The sequence below is a fragment of the Phyllobates terribilis genome, unplaced genomic scaffold, assembly GCF_046119375.1.
Source record: "Phyllobates terribilis strain yellow unplaced genomic scaffold, ASM4611937v1 Scaffold_1__5_contigs__length_1240528914, whole genome shotgun sequence".
Classification (NCBI taxonomy): Eukaryota; Metazoa; Chordata; class Amphibia; order Anura; family Dendrobatidae; genus Phyllobates; species Phyllobates terribilis.
The window spans coordinates 33,586,149-33,607,012 of record NW_027362761.1 but is presented as its reverse complement, the minus strand read 5'-3'; the positions used below and the strand labels follow the sequence as shown (position 1 = coordinate 33,607,012).

The following is a 20,864-nucleotide window of genomic DNA, read 5'->3' as shown; positions in this document are numbered from 1 at the left end:
CTACTCTGCACCCATCAATTTATTAATTGCACCTGTTTGAACTCATTACCTGTATAAAAGACACCTGTGAACACAATCAATCACACTCCAACCTCTTCACCATGGCCAAGACCAAAGACTGTCTAAGGAAACAAGGGAAAAAAATTGTAGACCTGCACAAGGCTGGGATGGGTTACAGGGTAACAGGCAAGCAGCTTGTTGAGAAATTAACAACTGTTGGCGAAATTATTAGAAAATGAAGATCACTGTCAATCTTCCTCGGTCTGTGGCTCCATACGTGATCTCACCTAGTGCGGTAAGTTTGATTCTGAGAAAGGTCAGGAATCAGCCAAGAACAACACAGGAGTAGAGATGAGCGTTGTTCTACTCGAACTGTTCGCCAATCTCAAATTCGAGCTGTTTTGGGCGGTGTTCGAGCCGTTCGGCGAACACGAACAATTTGAGAAAAATTCGGCTGTTCGAGGTTATGTTCGATAACTGTTCGTGCACCAAAGTCATAACTGGATTTTTTCTCAGTAATGATGAAAATTAATGTTAATACGCAGTTTGAGTGTACAGCGGGGTGGGGGGAGGGGCAGGGGATGGATCTCTGCAGGAACAATGAAGATCTCCATTTTTTTTTTCTCTTTCCCGCATTTACAGTGGGGAGGTGCAATCTGTCAGCCTATCAGCAGCGCACACACGGAGCGAAGTGCTTTTTTTCACACAAGCAAGGGCATGTGTCATTGGCAGTGTATGTCACATGTCCTTGCCCTATAAGACCAAGCCATTTTCCCCGTCGCCACCATTTTCTCACTGCTGCAGCTGCGTGTTAGACGGCACCGCTGTTGCTGTGTGCGCTATACCTTGTTAATTTCAAGCCAATTTTCGCACAAATCTACAGATAGCTTGGGAGTAGGGAATAGTTGTGATTGCAGTCCTTTTAAGGACTAGGTTACAGCATTTCCTACGACTTTTATCAGGCAGGTCTGTGCTCTTAAATAGATAGATTGTGGGAGTAAAGACTAATTGTAATTGGAGTCCTTTTCAGGACTAGGTTACATCAGTTCCTATCAGTTTTTGCCAGGCAGGTCTGTGCCAGTGCTGTGCAAGTTTTTTTCACAGCATTTGGCTGAATCTAGCAAAGCTAATCCTTTTTGGCCTATTGCAGAGTGTGTTAGTCAGTGGAGTAGCCTATCTGTGTTGCAAGATATACCACCTGTGTATAGAATACCAATTTTTTTACTGCACCTAGTGAAGTAAAATCTTTTGGGCATAGCATCATTCTATTAGTCCATCTATACTGACCTCCATCAGGTTGCAAATTGAATATAATTTTTTTCTGCATCTAGCTCTGAAAAAATATTGGGCTTCTAGCTGTGTGTGGGACTTGTTGTATTAGTCCATCTATACTGACCTCCATCAGGTTGCAAACTGAATATATTTTTTTTCTGCATCTACCTCTGAAAAAATATTGGGCTTCTAGCTGTGTGTGGGACTTGTTCTATTAATCCATCTATACAGACCTCCATCAGGTTGCAAACTGAATATATTTTTTTCTGCATCTACCTCTGAAAAAATATTGGGCTTCTAGCTGTGTGTGGGACTTGTTGTATTAGTCCATCTATACTGACCTCCATCAGGTTGCAAACTGAATATATTTTTTTCTGCATCTACCTCTGAAAAAATATTGGGCTTCTAGCTGTGTGTGGGACTTGTTCTATTAATCCATCTATACAGACCTCCATTAGGTTGCAAACTGAATATATTTTTTTCTGCATCTACCTCTGAAAAAATATGTGGCCTTCTAGCAGTGTGTGGGACTTTCTCTATTAGTCCATCTATACTGACCTCCATCAGGTTGCAAACTGAATATAATTTTTTTCTGCATCTAGCTCTGAAAAAATATTTGGCCTTCTAGCAGTGTGTGGGACTTTCTCTATTAGTCCATCTATACTGACCTCCATCAGGTTGCAAATTAAAAATAATTTTTTTTCTGCATCTACCTCTGAAAAAATATTGGGCTTCTAGCTGTGTGTGGGACTTGTTCTATTAGTCCATCTATACTGACCTCCATCAGGTTGCAAATTGAATATAATTTTTATCTGCATCTAGCTCTGAAAAAATATTTGGCCTTCTAGCAGTGTGTGGGACTTTCTCTATTAGTCCATCTATACTGACCTCCATCAGGTTGCAAATTAAAAATAATTTTTATCTGCATCTAGCTCTGAAAAAATATTTGGCCTTCTAGCAGTGTGTGGGACTTGTTCTATTAGTCCACCTATACTGACCTCCATCAGGTTGCAAATTCAAAATAATTTTTTGTCTGCATCTAGCTCTGAAAAAATATTTGGCCTTCTAGCAGTGTGTGGGACTTTCTCTATTAGTCCATCTATACTGACCTCCATCAGGTTGCAAACTGAATATATTTTTTTTCTGCATCTACCTCTGAAAAAATATTGGGCTTGTAGCTGTGTGTGGGACTTGTTCTATTAATCCATCTATACAGACCTCCATCAGGTTGCAAACTGAATAAAAAATTTTTCTGCATCTACCTCTGAAAAAATATTTGGGCTTCTAGCTGTGTGTGGGACTTGTTCTATTAGTCCATCTATACTGACCTCCATCAGGTTGCAAATTGAATATAATTTTTTTCTGCATCTAACCCAGCCAATAGTTTTGGCCTAATACCACAGTTTGGCCACTCAGCTCTGCTCGGTTCCCATCCATTGTTTTTTTGTGCAAACAACTCCAGAGTTGTGAATTAGTTAACCACCAAAATGAGTGGAAAAAGGCCTGCTGCTGGTGGAAAGGGGAATAGGCGTGTTGGGAAGGGGAAGAAAGGTTGTGTCCGTGGGGCAGGTGTTAAAGCAACAGTAACATCTGCAGAAGAAAGACCATCTTCCAGCCAAACTAAAATGTCTACTTCTTTTAGCGGACAATGTGATAAGATCCCTTTCTTACGGCCACGCCAATCGCTACAAATTCCAGATGAGGCACAAAAACAGCAGGTGCTTCAACGGATATCAAGTGCTCCTTTAAGTGGGCTCTCCTCCACATCAACTTCAACATCACAAATACTCCAGTCCTCAAAGGTGTCACCCCAATCGCACTTGCTTCCTCACAGCTCCCAAATCTCCAGCTGCCCGTCTGAGTATGAGGTAGAACAGATGGTTGAGTCTGCAGAGCTGTTTACTCATACTATAGCCTGGGAATCAGAGGTCGACTCCAGCGCTTCTGTGAATCCAGACGAGGAAATGATCTGCACTGATGCCCAGAATCTTTATGAGTCGGATCCAGGACCAGACGCAGAAGGTTCTGACCATAATGTAGACCCTCATTCCCAAACTGTAACTCCTGTTGGTGGAGACAATGAGGAAGACGATGATAAGACTCAAATACCTGATTGGAGCGACAACTTTAGTTTTTTGTCAGGGCAGGAACAGGTTGGCTCTGAGGACGACGGGTGTGATAACGCACAGGGTGATGATGATGAGGTTGGAGATCCCACTTACTGTCAACCCACAGTCAGCCAAGAGATGAGGTCAGCAGAGGAGGTGGAGGAAGATGCTAGTGATGACGAGGTCAGGTTGCGCCTTCCTGGACAGAGACGTAGTACTGGAAGCACGTCAACAACTGCATCCTCAAACACAACTCTGCCTCTCACCACATGTCGTGGTGGCTCTTCAGGTCGCATGGGTGCTAAGCCTTGCATAGCCTGGGCATTTTTTCAGATCGATAAAGATGACCCAACTCGTGTTATCTGTAACATTTGTCAGCAAAAGCTAAGTAGAGGCTAAAAAATACATTGTTTGAGTACTTCATGCATGAACCGGCACATGGACATGAAGCATAAGTTGCAGTGGGAAGCTCAGTGTGCTACAATGCGGCCTAGCCGGCCGGGCCAACCACCGTCTGCCATATCTTGTGCATCCGCGGCCTCTTCATCCTCTGTGACTGGGGGGACAGCAGTCACACCTGTTTTGGGGCGCAGACCTGCCACCTCTTTACCCGCAACAGCCAGCGTGATTGGCAGGTCATCATTTTCTTTGGAGGTGGTAACACCAGCTGGTGTTGAGCGCTGTCCGACATCGATAGCACCACCTTTGGATCAAGGCAACCTAACATGTCTGCCTGCATCTTCCTCACAGACCGGCAGTTTGCCGGGGACACCCTTATCAACCCCGTCTAAGCACAATAGCCAGCCCTCGGTCCCTCAGATGTGGACAAGTAAAAGACCATTTCCTCCTAGCCATGAGAAAGCTAAGAGGTTGAATTTCACCATCTGCAAGCTCTTGGCTACAGAAATGCTGCCTTTCCGCCTGGTGGACACAGAGGATTTTCGAGACCTTATGTCCGTCGCAGTGCCCCAGTACCAGATGCCCAGTCGGCACTACTTCTCAAAGAAAGGTGTGCCTGCGCTCCACCAGCATGTCGCACACAACATCACCGCTTCTTTGAGAAACTCTGTGTGTGACAGGGTGCATTTCACCACAGACACTTGGACGAGTAGGCATGGACAGGGGCGTTACATGTCGCTGACTGGGCACTGGGTAACTATGGTGACAGCAGGACAAGGGGCTGCTGTCCAAGTCTTGCCGTCCCCACGAGTTGTGCGTCAATCCTCTTTATGTCAAAGTTCCTCCACTGCTTCTGCCTCCTCAACCTCCTCTCGGTCTTCCACCTGCACCCAAAGCCTGTCTGGTCATGCCACAAGCTTCCTAACTGCGCAGAAGGGATCCTGCACACCTCCTTACTATGCTGGCAGTAGGGCTCAACGTCATCAGGCTGTTTTTACATTGAAATGTCAGGGAAATGTGAGTCACACAGCTGAGGAGTTGTGGTCAGCTCTGGAGAACCAATTTCATGAATGGTTGTCTCCACTGGACCTGAAACCAGGGAAGGCCGTGTGCGACAATGCTGCAAACCTGGGTGCGGCCCTTCGCCGGGGCAATGTCACACACGTGCCTTGTATGGCTCACGTGTTGAACCTGGTTGTCCAGCAATTTTTAGCCCACTATCCCAGACTAGATGGCCTTCTGCAGAGGGCACGGTCGCTGTGTGCTCACTTCCGCCGTTCGCATCCCGCAGCTCAGCGACTTACATCTCTACAGAAGTCGTTGGGCCTGCCACTTCACCGGCTAAAATGCGATGTGCCTACCCGGTGGAATTCAACTCTGCACATGTTGCAGCGACTGTGGCAGCACCGACAAGCCCTGGTGTAATACGTTCTGACGTATAGCCTGGGCCAACGAGATCCAGAGGTGGGGCAAATCACGCTGGAGGAGTGGTCTCAGATCAGGGACCTATGCACCCTTCTGCACAGTTTTGAAATGGCGACGAAGATGTTTAGTGCTGACGATGCCATTATCAGCATGACTATTCCGGTGATTTACATGCTGGAGCACATGTTAAACAGAATTCGGAGTCAGGTGGTGGCACAAGAGGAGGTGGAGGAAGTAGAGGAGGAGGAGTTGTATGCGGAAGGGCTAACATCTGCAAGGTCCAGACGGTCGGCAGCACCAAGGCAGCAGGCATGTGAGGGTGGGGAGATGGTTTTACCAGGGCGCATGGTAGCAGCCAAACTAGTGAGGAAGGTGCAGGAGCCCAGGAAGAAGTGGAGGACGAACTGATGGAAGACTCATCAGATGAGGGAGACCTTGATCACATTTCTGTTGTGCGAGGTTGGGGGGAGAGGACAGAGGAAGGAAGCATGATTGTTACCTCGCCACCAACACAACAGGGACTTGGTGCTCCTGGATGCGCAACACACATGAGTGCCTTCTTACTGCACTACCTGCAACATGACCCTCGAATTGTGAGAATTAGAAATAATCCTGACTACTGGGTTGCCACACTGTTAGATCCCCGGTACAAAAGTAAATTTGCAGAAATTATTCCTGCCATAGAAAGGGATGCACGCATGCAGGAGTATCAGCAGAGACTGTTGCAGAATCTTACATGTGCTTTTCCACAAAATACCAGTGGTGCACGTAGTGAATCTCACAGTTCCAACTTGCCAACCGTGGGACCGTCAAGTGTTCAGCACTCAAACCGTAACAGAACCACAGTATCTGCTGGTAACATCAATTTTGCAGAATCATTTCACCACTTTTTTAGCCCATCCTTTGCAAGGCCACAGGAGACAAGAAGTCTGACACATAGTCAACGCCTAGAGACGATGGTACAGGAGTATCTCCAAGTAAACATTGAAGCCATGACTGTGTCACTGGACCCTTGCTCTTTTTGGGCTTCCAATCTGGATAAATGGCCGGAGCTAGCCACTTACGCCTTGGAGATCTTGTCATGCCCCGCAGCCAGCGTTCTGTCTGAACGTGTGTTCAGCGCTGCTGGTGGTGTGCTGACAGATAAGCGCACGCGGCTCTCCACTGATAATGTAGACAGACTCACGTTCATAAAGATGAACAAATCATGGATCCGAAACGACTTTTCTACCCCTGTGTCATCCTGGGGAGAGTAAAAGCTTGATGATTGGTTAAAATCACCCTACCAACCGTTTTAAGCTTTCAAATTACTAATCATGTTTATCTGTATCTTGGCTGGAAAATAATTTGGGCTTTGTAGCAGTGTGCAGCACTGATTCTATTACGCCATCTATAATAAGCTCCACCAGATTTAAAATTACTAATCATGTTTATCTGTATCTTGACTGGAAAATAATTTGGGCTTTGTAGCAGTGTGCAGCACTGATCCTATTAGGCCATCTATACTAAAGCTTCACCAGATTTAAAATTAATAATAATTTTTAGCTGCATCTAGCCCGGAAAATAATTTTGGGGCTCCGAGATGCGCAAGACACATAAGTGCCTTCTTGCTGCACTACCTGCAGCATGACCCTCATATTGTCAGAATTCGAAGTAATCATGACTTCTGGGTTGCCACACTCTTAGATCCCCCAAACTTTTCGATCAACCTTTTCATTTTAATAAAGACCAAAAAAATGGTCATTTTTGAAATTATAAGCATTAGCAGGTTGTTAGAAACTGAAATCAAACAGTTTTCAACTCAAAACTTTATTCTAGGTGATGTTACATTTTCACATAGGACCCCTTGTTCGAAAGGAGCTTCTGAACTCTCTCGTCCATTGAATTTGTCAGGTTTTGGATGGTTTCTGCTTCAATTGTTTTGCATGAGGACAGAATACCCTCCCAGAGCTGTTGCTTAGATGTGAACTGCCTCCCGCCATCATAGACACTCCTTTTAATGATGCTCCAAAGGTTCTGAATGGGGTAGAGGTCAGGGGAGCATGGGGGTCACACCATAAGTTTGTCCCCTTTTATGCCCATATCAGCCAGAGATGCAGATGTTTTATGTGCAGCATGAGATGGTGCATTATCATGCAAAAAAATGATCTTGCTGTGAAATACACGGTTCTTCTTCTTGAACCATGGCAGGAAGTGCTGTTTGAGAAAATCCACATACATTATGGAGTTCATCTTTAGCGCCTTCAGGGATCCTAAAGGGGCCGACCATCTCTCTCCCCATGATTCCAGCCCAAAACATTACTCCACCTCCTCCTTGTTGACGCTGTAGCCGTGTTTGCGTGGGGTGTCCATCAACCAGCTATCCTCCACTCCATCCATCTGGACCATCGAGCGCTGTACGGCACTCATCCGTGAACAAAACAGTTTTGAAATCAGTCTTCATGTAATGTTTGGCCCACTGGAGCCGTTTCTGCTTGTGTGAAGTGGATAGAGGAGGTCGACAGGATGGCATATGCACAGCTGCAAACCTCTGAAGGACCCTGCATCTTGTTGTTTGGGGGACGTTGGAGGCACCAGCAGCTTCAAAAACTTGTCTGCTGCTATGACAAGGCTTTTTTGCCGCTGCTCTTTCAACCTGACGTAATTGCCTGTAGGAAAGAGTCCTCAATTTGCCCTTATCAGCACGCACACGTGTGTACTGTGAATCAGCTACATACTTCTTGATTGCCAAGACACTTCATCCTGATCATCGCACAATGTTGATTGTAGTCATGCCTTGACCTAAACACTCCACAATTTGTTGCTTCTCAGCAGCCGACACATCCTTTTTCTTTCCCATTTTGGCAGAAAATGTAGGCTGCTTAATAATGTGAGACAGCCTTCTTAAGTAGTCTTGCCTTTCATTGGACACACCTGCCAAACTAATTAGCACAGGTGTCTGCAATTGCTTACAGTGATATAAAGAGCCCTGACACACATCACCATCAATGAGTTTAACTGACAAACAAACAAATTCTTCCCTTATCACTCCTAAACACTTTTTGCATAATAATTTGGAACACAGTGTACATGTGCTTTTCCACAAAACACCAGTGGTTCACGTAGTGAATCTTACAGTTCTAACTTGCCAACCGTGGTCTGTATGGAGTTGTTCAATAAAGGGCCCAAAATTAAGATAACATAGATGGGAGAGGTCTCTATGAATAGGAATTCCTAAGTATTTGATACCCTGTGAGGGCCAGGCAAAGGGAAAGTTGGACTGGATGGAATCCTATATGGATTTGGGGAGGGAGACATCGAGGGCCTCAGACTTCGCTGCATTGATTTTAAAATTTGACCATGTAACAAAGTGATCTATTTCAGCCATAACAGCATGGATGGATATATGTGATTGAGTGATATATACTAGGACATCATCAGCAAATAGAGAGCACTTGTACTCGGTGCCTCCCACCTCAATCCACCTAATATTGGGGTTATGGCGAATTGATGAGAGCAGGTGCTCCGTCACTAGGATGTATAAGAGAGGGGACAGAGAACATCCCTGCCTTGTCCCATTGGTGATTGTGAAAGGTGATGAAAATGTTCTGACGCGCCCCCTGGGCCTTGGGACACCCGGAGCCGGACCCTTTTTGGTGGATGCTGGTGGTTGTAGTCTCCGTGGCGGCGACCCGGTTCCGTGACTCAGGGCGGTCAAACCAGTGGCGGAACTATTTATGTGGTTTTGATGTTTAAATGTCCGACTACGCCACCCGTGGATTGCGGTCAGAGTGAACCGCCGCTCCAGGGCAGACCGCTGAGGCTGGTGTTGTGGGTGCAGCAGAACGTAGCATAACTCCCCACGGGAGGAGTATAGCCTCAGGGCAGTGTATGCGGAGGATGGGGGTGATGGTGCAGGGCAGCAGCAGTAACGACACGGAGTCAGTGATGCAGTCCAGGGCCTTTACTCACAGTTCTTATTATCCAGACCACGTCTGCAGGTAACGGCTGCCCACGTCGTACTGTGCTCACCAGGTGAGGGGCTCAGACAACTCCCAGATAACTTTGGAGCGCTTCACAGGACCCCCTTTGTGTGTCCTTTGTCTGGCCTTTCTTACCAACCCTTCTGTCCGGCTGCCTCGGGCCTCCTCTTGGTAAACTTGGCGCCAGTTTCCCTGACCCTATGTGGTGCCTTCCTAGCAGGTGTAGCGAGGGGCTGCGCCACATAAAATGTCACAGCCTCCTGTTTCTAGCTGAGGGTCGTTTCCTGCCTCCACTAGTTTCGGGGACCGGTCTCCCCCTTTGGCCTGACCCCTCCACGCAGGTGGATTCGGGCGTGCGGTGGCGACTCGCCCGTCCGCACCCCTGGGATCCCTTCGTTCCTGGAGCCTTCTCCGCTCCTCTTCCTTCCTTCTCCCTCTTCCAGGCCTGGGCCTCTGTTACTAGGCCCGCCTCCGGAGCAGAGCTCATGCAGAGCCCCTGCTCCCTGCCACTTCTGCTCAGACTTCTCTGCACTGAACTAAGATGGTGCCCACCTTTTATACTCCCTTCTCAATGCACCCAGGAACTGCTTCCTCCCTGCTCCTGCACTACAGGGTTCCCCTTCCTCAGTGTTCCCTCCCCCCACTCCAGCCAGGGACAGGGACTGTCGTGCCCATCTCAGGGGCATATTGGTCGCCCTGCCCCACGGCAATGTGGTGTAATGCATGCAGGTGTCGGGTCCTGATCCACACTACATCCTTACCTGAGAGTGAGATATCACACCTCTGGGTGAGGTGCAATACCTCTGTAGCAACCGAGCCCTCAGGGTGCTACAGTTCCATTTATCTTCAGCCTAGGTGACGTATTGCGATACAGGGCCGTGATTTTGGCTATAAAAGGGTCCCCTAGACCCCTACCCCAAGCTTTTTAAGAGAATCATATATGGCGTGCCAGGAGACTCTATGGAATGCTTTCTCAGCATCCAACGAGAGTATCTAATTACAAATTTTTAACTGCATCTAGCCCAGGAAATACTTTGTGCCTAGTAGCAGTGTCTGCTAGTCAGCGGATTATCCCGGCTGTTAAGCAAGCTACACCACCTGTAGTTTGGACACTTAATTTTTTCAAAGGAAATGCTTCGGGACCACGGGATACTCAGTGAAGAGCATCAGGAGGCACCCCAAGGCATAGGGGCTGGGACTGGCAGTAGGATGCCTTGCGGTGGACAGCCGAGCTCGATCCTTATAAAAGCTTTTTAACTGTAGCAGCTTTAGTGGACGCTACTGGAGCTGGAATTACGCGGCTGCTGGCATGAGACTTGCCCTCCAATAGATCCTTGTAAATGGATTTAAAGTGTATTCATTCAAATTAGAGAGACAATTTAAATTAAAAAGCTTAGAGCTGCCTCCACCACAGGGGGGCTCGCTCGACCCACCAGCGGACAGGCACCAGTATTGGGAGAGGGGGGCTGACCGTCAGGGTTCACCGCGGCTCTGGCACAAACCCGGCGACGCGGAGGTGGCACGGGCAGGAGCGGACTGAACGTGTCGGCTTCTCACTTTTTGGATTTTAGAAGGGCATGACATGCCTATATCTGTGTCTCCCCCTCCTTTTACTCCTCCACCTCTTTTCTTTTCGCATGACTATATGTACTTGTCACTTTTCCACGTGTTAGTTGTGTCTTCTGAGCAGTTTGTCAGCTTTTGGACACCTTTGAAGGTGTTTTCTATGTGTTTCTATGTGTTTTTGTTTGCCTGCCATTGGTTTTAACGGTGTTCGAAGGTGTTCGACGAACAGTTCGACGAACAGTTCGGCGAACACACGGGTGTTCGACGAACCGAACCGAACTCGAACACTACGGGGGTGGCTCAACACTACACAGGAGGACCTTGTTAATGACCTGAAGAAAGCTGCGACCACATTCTCAAACATTACCGTTAGTAACACACTACACCGTCATGGATTAAAATCTTGCAGGGCATGCAAGGTCCCCCTGCTCACGCCAGCACATGTCCAGGCCCATTTGAAGTTCGCCAATGACCATCTGGATGATCCACAGGAGGCATGGCAGAAGGTCATGTGGTCAGATGAGACCAAAATAGACATTTTTGGTATCCATTCTACTTTTCGTGTATGGAGGAAGAAGAAGGATGAGTACAACCCCAAGAACATTGTCCCGACCGTGAAGCAGGATGGGGGAAACATCATACTTTGGGGGTGCTTTTCTGCAAAGGGGACAGGACGACTGCACCATATTGAAGGGAGGATGGATGGGGTCATGTATTGCAAGATTTTGGCCAACAATCTCCCTCCATCAATAAGAGCACTGAAAATGGGTTGTGGCTGAGTCTTCCAGCATGACAATGACCTGAAACACACAGCCAGGGCAACTAAGGAGTGGATCCGTAAGAAGCATTTCAAGTTCCTGGAGTAGCCTAGCCAGTCTACAGACCTGAACACAATAGAAAATCTTTGGAGGGAGCTGAAACTTAATGTTGCCCAACGACAGCCCCGAAACCTGAAAGATCTGGAGAAGATCTGTATGGAGGAGTGGGCCAAAATCACTGCTGCAGTGTGTGCAAACTTGGTCAAGAACTACAGTACTACTACTGTAATTGCAAGCAAAGGTTTCTGTACCAAATATTAAGTTCTATTTTTCTACTGTATGAAATACTTACTTAATGCAACAAAATGCAAATTCATTATGTAAAAGTCATGCAATGTGATTTTCTGGATTTTTTTTAGATTCTGTCTCTCACAGTTGAAGTGTACCTACGATAAAAATTACAGACCTCTACATTCTTTGTAGGTGGGAAAACTTGCAAAATCGGCAGTGTATCAAATACTTATTTTCCCCACTGTATGTTCATGGTGGGTGATAAATGTATGAATGGTTGGGGTCTGACCACTAGCATTCCCACCAATTCTCATGACAGCGGTTCCAAAGTCCCTTATGTGAATCAAGTGATGTTGATAACTGCTCCATTCACTTCAATTCCCATTAGATCAATTACTGTTCTGAGGGGTAGTTCAACCTTTAGCTGACTGCTCAACATTGCCTCATTCCAGTCTGTAAAAGCATGCGCAGCCATCATAATGCTGAGCTGCTAGCTGTCTTCCTGCTGGTACTTGTGTCACAGCATTGCTCCTGCTGTCACTGATGCTGTGCCTTCTACCTTACACTAGTTTACCTCCTCATTTTAACCCTTCTTTAACAGCCCCCCACCTGTGCCGAGTGATCAGTGGCAAAAGTCACTGATCGCATTTCTGCTCAAGTTTTGGCACAGGACAATTTTTTCTTTTGATTTTTTTGCTTCGCCCTTCCACTGTGTGTCCATCTTGTGTTCCCTGAGCACTGATCAGTTACGCACATCACTAATCAGCATCTGTACTTAATTTTGGCCCAGGAATGAAGGGTATGTACACACACTCCCGGCTAGTGGGCACACTGGGTGGGGGTATGTTTCTGGTGCAAATTAAGCTAGAGTTTGGGCGCCTTCAGCTTAGGAAACTTTCTCCATAAACATTACGTAGACACTCGGTTTTGATTGTTTGTTTTATAACTTACTTGTTATTAAAATTGTTAGATTTTGTATTCATGCTCTCTAATTGTTACGTCACAGAGAAGCCATCAACAGACTTTATGAGGCTGTCCCTGGAGTGAGAGGGACCTGGAAGAAGAAGGTGGGTGTAATGATTTGTTTGATGACAAAGAAAAAGATCATGACCACCCTCTACACGAGAAATGCTGTCATATGTAACATGTCACGTTTTATATTTTATTTCTTTAAAGGCACCAAATAAATCTTTAGGATCAATCTTGGGTAGGAGTAATCTTCGGTTTGCAGGAATAAGCATTGCTATAAATATATCCGTCGAGGGACTGAATCTCAGTATACCAACCACCCGACAGGTAGCTAGTTTCCCTTTAATCCAATTAATTGATGGTATTTTTGTATAATCTGAATGATGGAACTCCTTCATATATTTGATTTTGTAGATTTATATACAGTATACTTTTCTATAACATGTGGATAGTCCAGAAAATGTGATAATCTAGTGTCAGACCTGTATATAAAGGATTATGTCTGAATTTTCACACTGTTTTAAAGGTGTTGTACCATAAATGCAAATTATCAAATATCCTCTGGCTCTGGATTGCCAGATTTGAATTGAGAATTTTCCCCGCTGCTCTGTTCATTGTTTATGGGACAGCTGGAAATCCTTGAGTACTGAAATCTGCTACCTCTAGCAGACCCATTGCCATCAGCAAACTATCATCCATTGTGTTGATATTTGTCATTAGGCAAATATCAATCAGAACCTGTAAGGATTATCAATCCCCCCAAACAGTGCATAAGGTTATGTTGCTCTTTGAAGATTATGTCATCTTCACCTTTACTAATCCATTCTGCTGCTCTGCCTGAAATTGCTGTTTTAATAAATATGACTTAAGTGATCTGGACATGACCAAGCACTTCCCAAGCTTCTGCCTCCATGGCTTTATTCACTGCCCAGCCCCAGCATCCTCTGCTTCTCTGACAGCTCACTAACTACTCAGTGAGCTGTCAGTCAAGCAGGGGAAGGTGAGTCTGGGCGGGGAATACATTCAGGGAGGAAAAGGGTTGGGAAGTGCTTTGATACTCCCTGAGCACTTAAGTCTCATTTGGGAGCAACACATTGCATTAGAAAGAGTGTGAATGACATTATCTTTTAGAAAGCAACATGGCTTTTTGGGGGTAAAGGGGTGTATTGATCGTTGCGACAGATTCCTTCTAAGTTATTTACAACCTAGAGGGTCTTTAAAAGGAATCTGTCGGTATGTTTTTGCTATGTAATCTGATGACAGCAGGAGGTAAGGGCTGAAACACTGATTTCAGTAATGTGTCATTTATTAGGATGTGTGGTGCTGTTCACTTACAATGAAGGTTTAATCACCAGAATATTATCACTGCTGGACTCAGGCACCTGCTAGACTGAACACGCCTCCTTCTCTAATAAGCAGCTCACTGTCAATAGACAATGTACATAGAGAGCTGCAGTGTGGGGCATTGGCTTTTGAGCTCTGCTATATGCTCCATCTAAGAACTCTAATTGTGTCACAACCGCTGCACCCAGTAAACTAATTTATCTGCAGCTACAGTGACTATTTGGGCCCCACAAGTGTTTTCCCACCGCAAGATACATTCTATACTTTTATCTGGAAAACTGCAAATCTGCCAGCTTAGTGTCCATACATTGTGCCCAGCATGCACCCCATAATTTGTTAAGTGGGCTATCACCACTACAGTAATGTCTGGCGGACCTGTGTGTGGACTTGCTTTTTGCTGGATAAGTTGAAGTTTTTATTGGTAAAATTTTGGGGTACATAACATTTTTTGTTTGCTTTCAGCAAAGTTAAGCTCATATTTATTCTGTGCTCTACCCTGAGCACTAACGACGAGGTCCATCTAAATGTGATTCAGACGAAACATATAACGGAACCACTAAAATGAAGCAGAGAGAGACACTTTGGACTCCATTTGACATCTGTTCCAGTGGTGTCTATTGTTTTAGGAATACATACAACTGTGGTCGACCACACTTTTGTGTGCTAAAAAGACACCTAAAATAATAAGACACCACTGGAACAGAGGCCAAGTGGAGTTCAAAGGGCTCCATCTTTCTCATTATGGTTGAGTCGAGGGTTTCATCTGAATTATATTTTTGGGGGACTTAAATGGAAACTCCAACATATGTGCTTAACGTAGAGCACAAGATAAATGTGGACAAAGCCTTATTCTGATCTTTGGGAGGCAGAATGAACAAATAAACAGCAGTTCAAGAATTATTGTTTTCAATTTTATTTTTTACGCTGTTCATTGTATTATATAAGTGATAAGACAGCTTTATTCTTCAGATCAGTGTAATTTTTATATTTTTTGTAATGTTTTGCTACCTTTGAACACTAAAAAGGCTTTTTATATTTAAAAAAATGTGTTTTTTCTTGTTATATTCTTCTGAGACCTATAACTTTCTTACTCTTTTTTTGTCTAACAGAACTGTATAAGGGTTTATTTTTTGCCAGACAAGTTGAAGGTTTTATTGGTACCATCTTGGGGTGCATAGCATCTTTTGGTCACTTTTTGTTTGGATTTTTGGGATGTAGTGAAAAAAAAATTGAATAGCAGTCAGATATCAGTCATGTGTTATTCAATATTCATGGACTATTTAAGAGGAGAAGATTGAGAAACCTTTTTTTCTTACATTGGAGAAAAACTGATGAAACTGATGAAAATCTGATCAGAAACAGTGCTGAAACTCTGACTATTTTTCTTGTACAAGACAAATACTGACATCTGAATGAGTCCTTACACTGACACAGACTGACACAGCCTGCTGATGGTATGGCCTAACAGGCTAACATACCTCAAGGTCATTATTTTATTGTCGTGATCATGGGGTGCCGAAAGAGTAAAGGGGAAGCCTTTTGCCATATGGATGCCACTGTCACTACTGACATTGCATCTGTGAAGCCCAGCTGCGCTTGGTATCACAGATCCTGGAAGAGTGCATTGATGGATTCCTCCACAAGACGCCCCCATAACCATTCACACATCTCCACCTTCCACCTCAGACCAGCAGAGGGAGCCCGTTAGGGATAGATAAATAGGGAAGGTGGAGCCAGGCAGTAGGTAGTCTAGGCTGGAGTCGACAGAGAGCAAACCTGTTGAGAGAGTTCCTGCAGTAGAGAAGCCTGAGAGAGGTCAGTCTGCAGTGGAGCACAGTCCAGACTCAGTTGTAGCTCAGAATAGTGAGCTTTAGGTGTGCCGGCGCCGTAAGATCGGTGAAGCGCGGCAAGCTGCCGTTAGTGTGAGTAGCCTAGTGAGGGCCCGAGTAGGCCGAAGGCGAGTGGAGAGTTAGTACATAGGGGGCAGAGGAGCTTAACTAGCTCACCCCGAAGCAGTTACCGGACACCGGGTCCGAAGCTTACCGGGATCTCCACGACCCAGTAAGATATAACCGGAATCCCTGGAGAACTACAAGTCCCAGGATCGCTAAAGTGCTGATACGTATGAGAGCCAGGAGACACATAGGCCCCGCAAGCTGAGGAGCGTGTACTCCAAGGAAAGGCCCTACCACAAGGTCAGCCAGCGCAGGACAGAGACAAAGTTAGGCCTAGCTCCAGGCAGGTCAGAAACTTACTACGCAGAGACAAGAAACAGGAGGCCCAAAAACCCGCTCATTGGCGAGGATCCTGACATGCACCCTTCACCCTACAGAACTCCGGGACGTGCCTGAATTTCCATCAGTAAAAGGTACTGAAGTGACTATCGTGTCTGTCCCTGTTCTTGCTCTGACCCGGCTGGGTCTCGCCTGTCCTGCATACCCCGTCATACACTGCCCTGAGGCCTAGCTCCACCTGTAGAGAGCTATACCATCAAGCTGCCTTATGGTCGGCCTCAGAGGACTGCGCAGCGCTGGTGATTATCACCAGAAGCCACAGGTGGCGTCACGAACTCTTTCTTAAAATTAACAAATATCCACCCTTTTAAAGAGAGACCCTAGGGTACGGGCCCGGGAGCCGACCACCGCGACATCCCCAAGGCAAAGGCCCGGGTACCGAGTCATCCCCATCCCCTGGGCTGGTCACATCTATGGGATTAATTAGCCCCAATCTGTTCTAAAACTCATCGGGACCAATGATGCACTGTCATCTGTCATATAGAGCTGACATCCACAGCATTTTCATTCATTACGGGTGCTATACACTTAATTTTCAGTGCCGTAAAGAAGCGGCACTGAGGAATAAGGCCCTTTAGTGACCACCGTTAAAAGACGTATTGGCGATTGTTAAGAGGTTCAGACTGTCTATTCTAAGTTTTCACTGTCTAAGAATTAGTCTGCTTTGATAAATGTGCCCCAGTGTTTTTTTTTCCTGACTCTCTCAGCCTGTTTAGTTCAGATAGTGTATAAAGTCACCTTGGGATCAATGCTCATGTTTCACAAAGTATAATCAGCTTTGCCCTCGAGTGACGTGTAAATATATTACTTTTTTCTTGGAGCGGTGGCAATGTTATTGAGTGATAGTATATAAGTATTATACATGCACTGTGAGAGTTGGTATATATTGCTCTCTGACAATGCACACAGGGGGGTATGATTCTATATAAATTCAGTTCTACTCAAAACATATGTGTTTTTTTTACAGGTTATTGCTAATCATCACATGCAAGCAATCTCCTTTGCATCAGGAGGGGATGTGGTAAGCAATCTTTCAAGTCCCAGTCCAATGTACTTCAAGTGAAATGAAATTAACTGAGAACAAGCCATCATATTTCCTTTTCTTTGCTAGGATACAACAGATTATGTGGCATACGTGGCCAAGGACCCTATTAACCAAAGAGGTACATATTATGTGAATTGCCCTTTATCATAATATGAAGTTATTTTATTTTCATTATTACTGTCTGTGAAAAAAAGCAGTTTGTAACCAGGTAAGCCAAACCTCCGACTCCTCAATTTCCATGACTCTGACTCCCTCATACATGGCTCATGTGTAAGTGATAAATTTACTGTAGCACAGATTCATCTCAGCTAAAAGTCTAGACCCTTAGATCAGGAATAGGACAAACATTTATAGGACATTTCATAACTTTCCCAAATTCCTATGAAAACATTTACACAGGGCTGTGGAGTCGGTAAGCCAAACCTCCTACTCCGACTCCTCAATTTCCATGACTCCGACTCCATGACTCCGACTCCCTCATACATGGCTCATGTGTAAGTGATAAATTTACTGTAGCACAGATTCATCTCCGCTAAAAGTCTAGACCCTTAGACCTGGAATAGGACAGACATTTATAGGACATTTCATAACTTTCCCAAATTCTTATGGAAAAATAGTCCCCACAAACTGCATTGAACTACTGTACCCAATTTATTATATATTTTAGGAGTTGGAGTCGGTCCATTTTATACTGACTCCGACTCCACCAAAATGGACACCGACTCCACGACTCCGACTCCACAGCCCTGTTTGTAACATGATCCATTAGCTGTGCCAACCATAACTGTATTTTCAGTTTGTACTGAGTTAGGCCAGAACTATTCACTTGTATTGCGCTGTTAGGTAGTAGCTACACATAGCTTGGTTATAGTCTCTCATCGAGAGCACAGTCTTGTCAGATACACACAATATTAGAGCACAGTGCTTTTCAGTTACACATGAGGGTAACAGAACGGAGGATGGCGGTCACACTTTAGAGTGGAGGCATTATAACAAAGACACAGATCAGAAGAAAGGCAATTACACATCAGAATAAAGGAACAGAGGTTAGTGGTTACACTTAAGAGTTTAGGCATAGAGCTTTGCTGTTGTTAACAGGAAAAAAAACAGTCCTTTAACATATTTTACAATATAATTAACAGAAGGTGGTTGCAAGGCTTAGCAAACTTGTTATTGGCATTAGAATAATTGTCTTAAAACGATAGTCTTCCCAAAGTGATCAACAATCATTGCTATATCCAGATCGATCCACCTCTAATCAAGGAGTGTTTACTTTGGTAAGGTCAATTAAAGTAGCAGTCCAGAGCGGGTCCATGGCAATGCTCCCTCTAAGCCTAGGCAGCTTCTGAGTGGAGTATTTAAGGAGATGGCACCTTGCAAGTATCATGAACGTGTCTTATTCTAATTCATAGACACCTGCATAATTATTGCTGGGCTTTGGATAGTGTGCAGCAATGTTTCTCCACCTCAAAACAAATGAATGTTAGTTACCATACGATTTTCTGAGTAAACCTGCAAAACTGAGCAACCATAAAAGTTCTTCAACCACTTAACAATCAATATTTATGAAGCCAATTGACAACCCTGCCAGATTTACATGACCAAAGGGTTTTTCAGCAGCATCACAGCCAGGTCTCTGCTCATCTGCCATTTAGCTACTGGTGACAACACTGTAATTTGTTAGTATATGTCATCAGTTATATAATAACCTCCAAGTTTTACTCACCTGTCCCGACACAAGTACTGCACCTGGTTCCCTTTTCCTATGGTCACCTCCCTTTGCAACCCTGCTGGAAGATACCAGTGTCCTATACAGTCACTGTTCCCGTGTGTATCCACAAACCTGGCTCAGCTTCATGTTTTGTACCTGCTCCGCTTGTTTGCCTGCTGTCCTGATAACTCAGCTGTCTTGGTCCTCAATCATCCACTCGTTGTCTATCAAGGCATGTTCCGCTACACCATTGCATCACGTTCATGTTGCTCACCCAAACCTACAACTTGGAGAATCCACAATGTGACCTGTTAATATCAAGTACTTTACATCCCCATCTTTTACGAGTACATGACATCTCTATCTAATACTGCTCATTACATAAGAACAATTTATGAAAGAAAACGACACTAACACATCATCAGTTAAAGAGAATACCTGTTGTTTAAGAGCATACCTTCGCAATTATTCAAACGGTGGTGCAAGAAAAAAATTCACAAATTCGTATGATCGATAGAAAAAATAGAAAAATCAGCACTCACCATTTAATTAAAAATAATGTCCTTTATTTCATGTGGCGGGACAATCTTTTTAGAAAAGCGAGGGGAATGGGGAGATGGATCAGGACAACAGCCGTTTTGCACCTATCCAATCACTTCTGCGGGTCCAAGTATGGACATAACCCAAATTTAATACACACAGTACACAACATGCTCATCTAATATACCCGGCACTTGACTTCCCCCATCTGATACACCCAGTGCATGACATCCCCCATCTAATATACCCAATACATGATATCTCTAATCTAATATAACCAGTACATGACATCATCTATCTAATATACCTAGTACATGACTATACCCAACTACTATACCCAGTTTATGACACCCCCCTCTAATAGACCCAGTACAGAACATTTCCATCTAATATTCCAAGTATGTATAAGACATCCACATCTAATATACCCAGTATATGTCATCCCCATCCAATATAGCTAGTACATGACCTTCCCTATCTAATGTACCCAGTACACAACAACCCCATACAACATACCCTATCTAACATACCCAGTAGATAATATCCCTCTTCTAATATTCCCAGTACATTACCCATTTAATATACCTAGTATATGACATCCTTAACTAATATACCCAACACATGAAATACCCCGTAGATGACATCCTAGTCTAATATATCCAGCTCATGACATCCCCATCTAAAATATCCAGCACATGACATCCCCATCTGATATACCCTGTACATTACATACCCCATCTAATATACCCAGTACATGGCATACCCTATTCAATATACCCAGCTCATTACATCATCATCTATTAAACCCAAGGCATGAAAGCCCTATTTAATATACCCAGTACATGACATACCCCATCCATATACCCAGCAGATGACATACTCCTCTAATAGACCCAGTACATAACTTCCCCATCTAATATACTCAGTACATCACATCCCTTTTATAATATACTCAGTACATGTCACCCCCATCTACTGTAATATACCTAGTACATGACATTCCCATCTAACATATCCAGTACATGACATCTCTCATCTAATATACCCAGTACATGACATCCCCTATTTAATATATCCAGCACATGACCTCCTCAATATACCCAGAACATGTCATACCCCATCAAATATACCCAATACAGAACATCCCCATCTAATATACCCAGTACATGACATCCCCTAT

The 20,864-nt window shown here is 44.7% G+C and overlaps 1 protein-coding gene across 1 annotated transcript in view; it reads left to right on the top strand.

Moving 5' to 3' along the window:
- Positions 1–20,864, top strand: part of SHC2 (SHC adaptor protein 2) — a 91,144-nt gene that overhangs the window by 35,666 nt on the left and 34,614 nt on the right. Inside the window, exons 3-6 of the mRNA XM_073660715.1 lie at positions 12,788–12,848; positions 12,958–13,077; positions 17,356–17,409; positions 17,500–17,551. Of these exons, the coding sequence (XP_073516816.1) occupies positions 12,788–12,848; positions 12,958–13,077; positions 17,356–17,409; positions 17,500–17,551 (287 nt within the window). The remainder of the gene's footprint in view (positions 1–12,787; positions 12,849–12,957; positions 13,078–17,355; positions 17,410–17,499; positions 17,552–20,864) is intronic.